Here is an 8,952-nt window from a genome sequence, read left to right as displayed (position 1 = left end):
AGGGCTCAGTGGCCGGTGGGGGGCGGCGGTCAACAGTCAGGAGCTGACCCTCCCTTCTCCCTCCCCATCCAGGCATGCTGGGGCCCAGTGAGCTGCAGCTCCCCGGTGCCTCTGACCCCCAGGCCCTCAGGCACGTGCCACGTCAGCTGGTTGAGGACAACGATGCTGTGCCCCATGCTAGCACCCAGGACCCCACGACCGACACACAGCAGGTAGCTCAATAAATACTTGTTGACAGAGACTTGGGGGAAGGGCAAGAGGGGGAGGGGAGGCATGCAGGCCACCCGCTGTCCCCACAGCCTAGCCTCCTGCTCAGGGGCAGGGTCCTGCTCAGGCGGGCAGGGGGCAAGGGCAGGTAGGGAAGGGCTGCCGGGCTGCCCTGAGCCAGGAGGCCAGGCCCAGGCCTCAGAGGAAGGGTGGTTCAGTGTGTGGGGGGGGTGAGGGTGGCAGGGGTCACAGCGGTGGGCAGCAGCATGGTGGGGTCTGAGCAGGTCGGGCCGGCCTGCAGTGAGGTTCCAGAGAAAAGGGTCCCAGTGGCTAAAGCTCAGGCCCCACGTGGCCATGTCCAGGGCTGCCGCTTGGGGCCGGGGCCACGAAGCTGGTTCCTCCATCTGGCAGCCCCTCAGTCTGGCCGCTGCCTCCTCGAGGGCCACTTCCAACAAGTCCGGTTCCCTCGGGCCTCCAGAACCGTCTCTCGTTAGGGTTTATGCTTGAAGTGCGCTTCCACTGGAAAAGGACAGGCGTCCAGCCGGTCATAGCCACCCAGGAGGTGCTGGGCTCGGTCCCTGCCACCCCACCCACACTCACCTGCATATTCCTGGGGCAGCATCGGCCTGTCCACGACCTTCCGGAAAGCCTCCACCCAGGCCCGCTGCTCCATCTCTGTCTCACAGGCCAGCAGGAACCTGCGCTCTGGCGTGACGATGGTGATGCCGTGGGGCCAGTGGTGGCCCTGGGTGGACGGCGGTAGCCCGTCCAGCACCGTGTAGCCGCTCTCCCTGCTGCCGATGAAGACTTCCCCGCGAGCAAAGGCATCCTGTGGGCAGAGGCCAGGCAGCCCCTAGGCAAGTGGGCAGCTGTGCTCCTAGTGGGGGAAGCCCAGACCCATCCCCACTGCCTGCAGCCAGCGGACGACAGCTGGTCTCCGTGTTGTAGGAGCGGAAATGTCCACCCTGCAAGGGCCCCAGCTGATCTGGGCCGAGACCCTCCCTGACCCCCTTACCAGAGGGTCTTTGAAGTACATGAGCCTCCGGTCATCCATGGTGAACCAGCGCTTCCGGAAGCCTTCTGTTTGCTGTGGGTCAGAGAGTGCCGGGGTCCCGCCGGTCAGCCTGAGGCAGGGCACCCCCACATGCGTTCACTCATCCTTCGCTCATTTGTGCTTTCTGTGGGTGGTGCCGCGTTCTGCTCTGCCAGGGAGCTGCACCCAGGGCCTTTGCACATGCTGTTCCTCTCAGGTACATGCCCTCCCCTCCCCACCACACCAGTTCCTCCTCCTTACCGGTCTCCTGTCCTTAGAGCCCATCTGGGTTGTGAGGCTACCATGTGTACACCTCCACGTGGCAGGGAAGGGGCCGAGTTTGCCCTTCTAGGGACCGATGGAAGGGGGCAAAGGCACGAGGCAGGCTCGGCCCGACCCAGAGCCCCACAGTCCTGGGTCCACAGGGCCCCCGCTTACAGAAGGTTGTGGGGTCCAGGGCCATCCACATCAAAGTGATGTGTTCAAAGTCCTTGCCTGGGGCTGTTGCTGGCACTCTGACCCTCCACGGCCACCCTAGCCCTGGGTAGCTGAGACCCTGATCTCCGAGGGGCTCAGGCCAGCCGGTCAGACCCACCTTGGGCCCCGTTTTCTCCATGTAGCCTTCCTTCAGGTAGTTCCGGGAGAGCTTCGGTACCAACTAGGGCAGAAGACAGGCTCAGGCCTGGGCCCTCCCGGTCACTCTCCCCCAGTGTGTCCCCAGCACCCTCCCCACCGGCTCGCTGCTGCTGAGCTGACATGCCCCAGAAGAAAGGAGGGGGTACGTGGAGGCCCTTGGCCAGCCCCTCAGCCCCCAGCGGATACAAGCCACCAGCACTCACGTCGGCATCACTGGCCCCAGGGAAGGCCACCTGCAGGTAGTGGAAGCGGGCGGCTCGGAGCGCGTTGAACCAGTCCACGATCTCCTGCGGGTCAGAGCGGGTGTTGGCCCTGAGCGCTGCCCGCTGTGTGCCAGCCGAGGGCAGCCATGAACACAGGAGGCAGACCTGCTGGGGGATGGCCCCGGGCCAGCCTGGGTGGACAGCGATGGCTCCACACAGGGGCCAGGCCATGATGGGGCCAACCGGCTCGGGATGGGCAGGGGACAAACGGGGGGAGACTGATGTCCAAGCCAGCCGGCCCCAGGCCCTGATGCGGCTTCAGGTATGGGGTGGTTCTTCTCTCCAGTGGGGCTATTTTTACAAACCAAAGATGTTGCCCAGAGCAAGGCTCATCTATTCTTAAATCCACCCAGAGCTGCTGCCTCCCATCTCCAAAGGAAAGAGGAGGAGAGCTGCTCTGTGTGAGCCAAACCCCTTGCTGGATGGGGTGGACCCGCAGCCCCTCCCTTTCCCGCTGCCGTGCAGAACCCCCCGCTGACCAGAGGCTGGAGTCAGCCCCACTTGGGTGAGCCCAATACCTCCTTCCCCTGCCAACACATGGCCATTGCCAGCCACCCAGCACCCACACGCCTCTAGGGCTCCGGAGCCCACTCCTGCTCGCGGGGTCATCCCACACCAGACCATAGTGGAAATGATGCCTCCTCCGCCACCCCCACCTGCTGCATGCCCCCCGACCCCCGGGAGCTGGCCACACCTCCTCACCAGCCCTGTCCTGCAGTGTGCCCCCATTGCTGTCTTCCCCACCTAGTGCACACGGTTCCCAATCCAGGCTAGGATGTACACTCTGGGCCCTGCCCACAGCCCTCTTCACCCATGGTACATCCAACCGCATTCCAGTCATCAGTGAACTCTCTAGTCCCTTTCCTGGGCTTAGGAGGCATCATCTCCTGCCTGCTCCCCAGCATGGGACTCCCTCCGATCATTGAAACTGCAGCAGCTGGACAGGTCAGTGAAAGTTCCACTTCGGCCGTGACAACTTCCCAGCAAACCACTGCTCCTCCAATAAAGACACAGTCCACAGCCCAGCTACAGGCCCTACGGGCTCTCCCCAGCCCAAAGGCCCTTCCTTTCTTGCCAGCCTCAGCCTTGTCAGCTGCTCAGGTCTGTCCTGTTCCATCTGGCCACAGGGCCTCTGCACATGCCATCCCAATACCTGCCATCACCCTTGGGTTGTGATCCGCCCCCCATTATGCACAGTCACTGTTCCCAGCCCTCAGTACAAGTAGGATTCTCTGACTCCTGCCTGTCTCTACTGGCGAACTGTGCAGTCACTCTCAGAGGGCAGAGCCATGGCAAACGGGCTTACCTGTATCTAGGCACGGGGCCCAGCCCAGGCAGGTGCCATACCACAACCCTCTAACAGTGGGGGAGGCTGCTGGGCACGCACAGCAGCAGAGTATCATGCCCCACACAGAGAAGGACCCTGGACTCGGGGTCCCAAAGATGACGAGGGTGGAGGCTTCTAGATAAAGCTGAAGATTGGCACATGTGCCTTCAGCCATGTCTCACCTAAAAGCTGTTAATACCACATGTAATCTTCCAAAACCAGGTCAGAAAGAAATAGAAAATCGACATACCGATTACTAGCAACAAAATGAAATCTGTAACCAAAGAACTGAAAACACACAAAAATCTAGGACCGGATGGCTTCACCAATGAATTTTACCAAACACTTAAAGAGTGAATAGCTATTCTCAAACCATAGCAAAAAAAAAAAAAAAAAAAAAAAAAAAAAAAAAAATAGAAGGAAAGCTTCCAGATTCTGTGAGGCCAGTGTTACCCTGATAGCAAACCAGACGCACAGTGAAAAAAAGAGCAACAGGTCCGTACCCCGATGAACACAGATGCAGAGACCCTCAGCAGCTTCTAGCAAACCCAATCCAGCAGGACACTGAAAGGGCTGCTCACCCCAAGTAGGTTTCTTCAGGGATCCAAGGATGGCTCAGTATTTGCCAGCCAATCCGCGAGATCGGTCGCCTCAACAAACACTTAAAAACCATACGCCATCTCAACAGGTGCAGAAAAAGCAAAGGAAAGAATTTGACAAGTACAACACCTCTTCACAATGAAACCAAAGGAGTTAGACGGACAAGTGTCCACACGAGAGGCCTCCCGCTGCCCTCGCGTGCTGTAGGGAAGAGCAGCGCTTTTCCCCTACGACCAGGAACAGGGATGACAGGAGGGACAGTAGTAACTGGAAGCTCTGTGGAGAAATGAGCTCAGGGAAGTTTCGTGACGACTTTGCGTTCTCTACCTTTCTTTATACCTACCTTGCGTGACTTAAAAGACTAAGACTTTGGGGGCACCTGGGTGGCTCGGTTAGTTAAGTGTGTGCCTTTGGCTCAGGTCACGATCTGGGATCGAGTTCCCATGTCAGGCTCCCTGCCAAAGAAGAGGCACGTTTCCCCCTCTCTACCCCGCTCATGCTGTCCCTGTCTCTCTCTTGCTCTCAAAATCTTTAAAAAAATAGACTAGCACCTCTAAGGAAAAAAAGTAAGCAGGAATTAAAAGCTACTATTACTGTAAATTGTTTGTAATTGCAAATCTTTCTTTAAACCTAAGGAAATGCTGCATTTAACAGAACGACTCTGTCTTGGGGCAACAGCGTGTACAGATGAGACACTGTGACACCGACAACCAAAAGGGGGTTGTGCAGACAGCTGTGCAGGGACAGGGTTTCTGCACGTTACTGAAGTTAAACTACTATAAATTCGATTTAGAAGATTATAAATTTAGGATGTTAAATGTAATCCCCACGGCGACCAGGAAGAAAAGAGCTACAGAAGATACACAAAAGGAAATCAGGAGGGAATTCAAACATTGCACATAAACTAAACACAGAAGACAACAGGAATCCAGCAAACAAGGAAGAAAAAGCTGCAGGCCACACGTACACAGGGCACAAGACAGAAGATGATCAGTGAATCGGCAAACCTTGAGCTGGAGGGACTAAGAAATTGACTCAAGTCACGACAATCGGACACAAGGCTGGGGACGTTGCTACCAGAAATGAAAAGGTAGGAGAGCGTGCTGTGAACAGCTGTACACCAACAACAGGGTCACCTCGGTGAAGTGGACACGTTCCTGGAAACAGAAAACCCACCAGGACCAAATCACAAAGAAGTGACCATCTAAATGGGCCCCTGAACCAGTAAGGAGACTGGATCCATCATCAAAACTTCCCAACAAAGAACAGCCATGCCCTGACGGCTTTCCTGGTGAGTTCTACTAAACCCTTAGTGACCAACACCGTCCTTCCCAAACTTTTCCGAAACAGTCGATGGGGAGGGAGCACTTCCTAACTCACCCTGTTATGGTGTTGGTATTGTGCCCAGCATAGCCTGGAGACCGACACGACACAAATACAAGACCGCACGGACCAGTATCCCTTGTGAACACTGATGCGAAAATCCTCCACGAGATACTCACAGAATTCAGCAGCATATGAGGGACTAGATACCACGACCAAGTGAGATTTAGTCCTAAAATTCAAGGGATTCTCCACATGAAACTGAAGAAGGCAGTACACCACATGAACAGAATGAAGGAAAAACGGACCTCACGATCATCTTAGTTGATAAAATATTTGACAAAACGCACATGGAATATCTGGGAACCCAAGTATCCAAGTAATCCTAAACAAGAACAAAACGGGAAGAACTTTTAACAAAGTCACAGTAGAGTGTGACTACGGCACCGGCATAAAGACAGACATGGGCCAGTGCAGTAGAAGAGAGCGCCCAGAAATCGGTCTCATTTGTTGAGAAAGTGCATCAACACGAACTAGGAAAGGACAGTCTTTGCAGCGGCGCTGGAAAACCTGGATATCCACGGGCAAAAAAATTAAGTTGGACTCTTAACCTCACATCACGTATTAAAAAACTGTGGACCTGGTTGGCTCAGTTGGTTAGGCAACTGCCTTCAGCTCAGGTCATGATTCTGGAGTCCCAGGATCGAGTCCCACATCGGGCTCCCTGCTCAGCAGGGAGTCTGCTTCTCCCACTGACCTCTCTCCTCTCATGCTCTCTCTCTCTCTCAAATAATTAAATAAAATCTTTAAAAAAAAAAAAAAAACTGTGGAGGGGGCGCCTGGGTGGCTCAGGTCATGACCTCTGGGTCCTGGGATCGAGCCCCAAGTCTGGCTTCCTGCTCAGCGGGGAGTCTGCTTCTCCCTTTCCCCCTCCCCCCAACACCCCTCCCCACCCTTGTGCTCTCTCTCTTTCGCTCAAATAAATAAAATCTTTAATAAATTTAACTCAGTGGATCAAGGTCCTAAACATAGAACCCAACCATAGAAATCTTAGAAGAAAACGAGGCAAGAGATTCATGACGTCAGATATGGCAAGGATTTTGTTGGTCTGATACCACAGGCATAGGCGACAAAAGAAAAAGACAAATTGGACTTCATGAAAAATAAAAAAAATTTGTGCTTCAGGGGACACTATCCACAGAGTGAAATGCAAGCCCCAGTTTGGGAGAAAACGTTTTCAGGGCACAGATCTGATACAGGCCCAATATCCAGAAAACAGAAGCCCTACAGCTCGACGCCAGAAGCGAACAACGGAAATCCAAACTGGGCCAAACGGGACCCGGACAAACCCTGCTGTGGAGTTGAGCAGACGGCCGAGCGGGACGTGCAGGGGGTGCTCGCGTCTCATCAGGGAAGCGCAGACGAAAGCAGTTCACACCATGGTGGCTGCCCGAAGCCGGAAACGGGAGTTGGAGGACGTGGAAACACGAGAGCCGTCGTGGCCTGCAGTGGGGAGGGTCCTCCAAATATTAAACCATCGCCGGGGCGCCTGGGGGGCTCAGTGGGTTAAAGCCTCTGCCTTCAGCTCAGGTCATGATCCCAGGGTTCTGGGATCGAGCCCCACATCGGGCTCCATGTTCAGCGGGGAGCCTGCTTCCCCCTCTCTCTCTGCCTGCCTCTCTGCCTACTTGTGATCTCTGTCAAATAAATAAATAAAATCTTAAATAAATAAAAAACCATCGCCAAGTGATCCCACAATTTCACCTCTGGCCACATAATCACAGGAATTGAACGTAGGGGCTCAGAGGTGTCGTAGCCCAAGTTCATAGCAGCCTTCAGGAAACCACCAGGTGGGAGCAGGAGCAGCCAGCAGACTCTGTTCTGCGTGCACACGACAGATCGCTCAGCCTCAGAGCAGCCAGACCCCTGCCCTGTGGGGACGAGCCCCGAGGACCCCAGCCAGACAGGACACACCCGGGGGCCCCAAGCATACGAGGACCCGGAGTCGTCAGGCTGACTAGACACAGAGTGGACGGCGGGGCCTGGGCTGGGGGAGCAGGCAGGGATCCGTGCGTCACGGGGACAGGATAGAACATTCTGGAGCTGGTGGGGGAACAGCTACACGATGAATGTGCCCAGACCCATAATGCTTGAACGTCATGACAATGATGAGTTTTAGGTTATTTGTACACATGAAGAAAGACTGCCAGACCCTGTCTCTAAAATGTCGCAGACACATTTCGCCCTTTAACCCACGGGCCGTGTTGCGGAGGTAAAAATGGAAAACCGAGTGATGAGGAGGAGGGGCCTCCCGTGCCGAATAGACAGATCTGGCGGGGTTGGCGGGGGACTCCTGGCCCCCTCGCCCTGCAGAGCATCTGGGAGGGAGGCGGGTGTGTCGGCCACAGAGCAGGACACGGCACACGTGGCCCCAGCCTGTTGCCTTCTCCCCCGAGGGCTCCAAGTCCGCTCCCCGGCAGAGGAGGGCAGGGTGGGGCACTCCAGCTTCCTGCCCCCACCAAGCAGCCCGGGCACCCACCTTCCCGTCCTCGTGGTAGACAAAGATGTTACGGGTACTGTTGTCCTTCAGGTAGGTGACCTGCAAGCCGTGGGGGTGGCCGATCTTGGCGGGCTGGAAGGTGGCGTTCAGATGCTCGATCTTCATGATAGCCTTAGGCTCCTTGGCCTGGAAGCAAGGCCGTGCCTGAGCCCCAGGTGGGCCTGTGGGTGCCGGCAGTGCTGTGTGGCTTTGGGGAAGTTACTTACCGTCTCTGGGCCTGGCTTCCTGATCTGTAGGTCTAGGGTAACAGCATCGCCCTCCCCAGGGACGAGGAAGGGGGATGTTCAACTCCTAGGCAGACTGCTCCTCTCCCCTTCAGCACACTACTCCTCTGTCTGGTGTGGCCCCCCACCCCGCTCCTGTCCTGCCAGCCCGGCTCTCCTCTCCACCCGGGGGGCTGGCAGACTGTCCTGCGGATGCCCTCTGCCTCTGTCACTGGGGATGTCCTGACCTGGAGCTGGTCTGTGTGGGGCAGGGCCTGGCCAGTCACAGGGCCTTCGGAGCCCACCTGCCCTTTCCCCCTCACTGCCTGGATGACCCTCTCAGGCCCGGGAGTCCCAGCATTACCAAACCAAACCCGGCCCTAGGGAGCAACTGTGGCCAAGGGGTGGACAGATGGGTCCCCACGGGAGGGGGCAGCCACTCCAGGCCAGGCACTGCTTGAGGGCAGTTGGGGACAACATTCAGCCACTCAGGCTCTGTGCTGCGCTCACATCATTTCTGTTGAAATACTTCAACGAGCCTTCCCGTTCCGTCAGCACAAACTTCCGGCTTAAAAACTGCCCGTTGTCCCGGCCCCGCTTCCAGAGAAAGCCTTCTCGGTATCCTGCGGAGAGACCGGGCGTGGGTCAGAGGGTCAGAGTGGACCAGAGTGGAGGCTGTTGTCCTGACCCACACAGAGGGTGTGGGCGGGAGGGCTCCAGCCAGCTGGCCAGACCCGTCGGCCTCAGGGCTGCGAAGCCTGGCGGGCGCAGGCCGGATGCATTCACGGCGCTAGGACCCG

General features: G+C 56.7%; 1 protein-coding gene across 2 annotated transcripts in view; it reads right to left on the bottom strand.

Moving 5' to 3' along the window:
- Positions 1-213: 213 nt before the first annotated feature.
- The window catches only part of LOC111145563 (ArfGAP with dual PH domains 1), a 49,012-nt gene continuing 40,273 nt past the window's right edge, over positions 214-8,952 (bottom strand). The window contains exons 5-11 of one of the 2 annotated variants that reach the window (XM_022500496.1): positions 8,663-8,775; positions 7,929-8,075; positions 2,080-2,163; positions 1,836-1,898; positions 1,223-1,294; positions 808-1,036; positions 214-726 (exon numbers count right to left, since the gene is read on the bottom strand). In XM_022500496.1, the coding sequence (XP_022356204.1) occupies positions 698-726; positions 808-1,036; positions 1,223-1,294; positions 1,836-1,898; positions 2,080-2,163; positions 7,929-8,075; positions 8,663-8,775 (737 nt within the window). In that variant the 3' untranslated portion in view covers positions 214-697. Of the gene's footprint in view, positions 727-807; positions 1,037-1,222; positions 1,295-1,501; positions 1,899-2,079; positions 2,164-7,928; positions 8,076-8,662; positions 8,776-8,952 lie in introns of those variants that run through there. The other variant, XM_022500497.1, reaches the window with a different exon arrangement.

This window comes from Enhydra lutris, unplaced genomic scaffold (genome assembly GCF_002288905.1).
Source record: "Enhydra lutris kenyoni isolate GAN:26980312 unplaced genomic scaffold, ASM228890v2 scaffoldscaffold13, whole genome shotgun sequence".
In the NCBI taxonomy this organism is placed as follows: Eukaryota; Metazoa; Chordata; class Mammalia; order Carnivora; family Mustelidae; genus Enhydra; species Enhydra lutris.
This window is presented reverse-complemented; position numbering and strand designations above follow the sequence as displayed.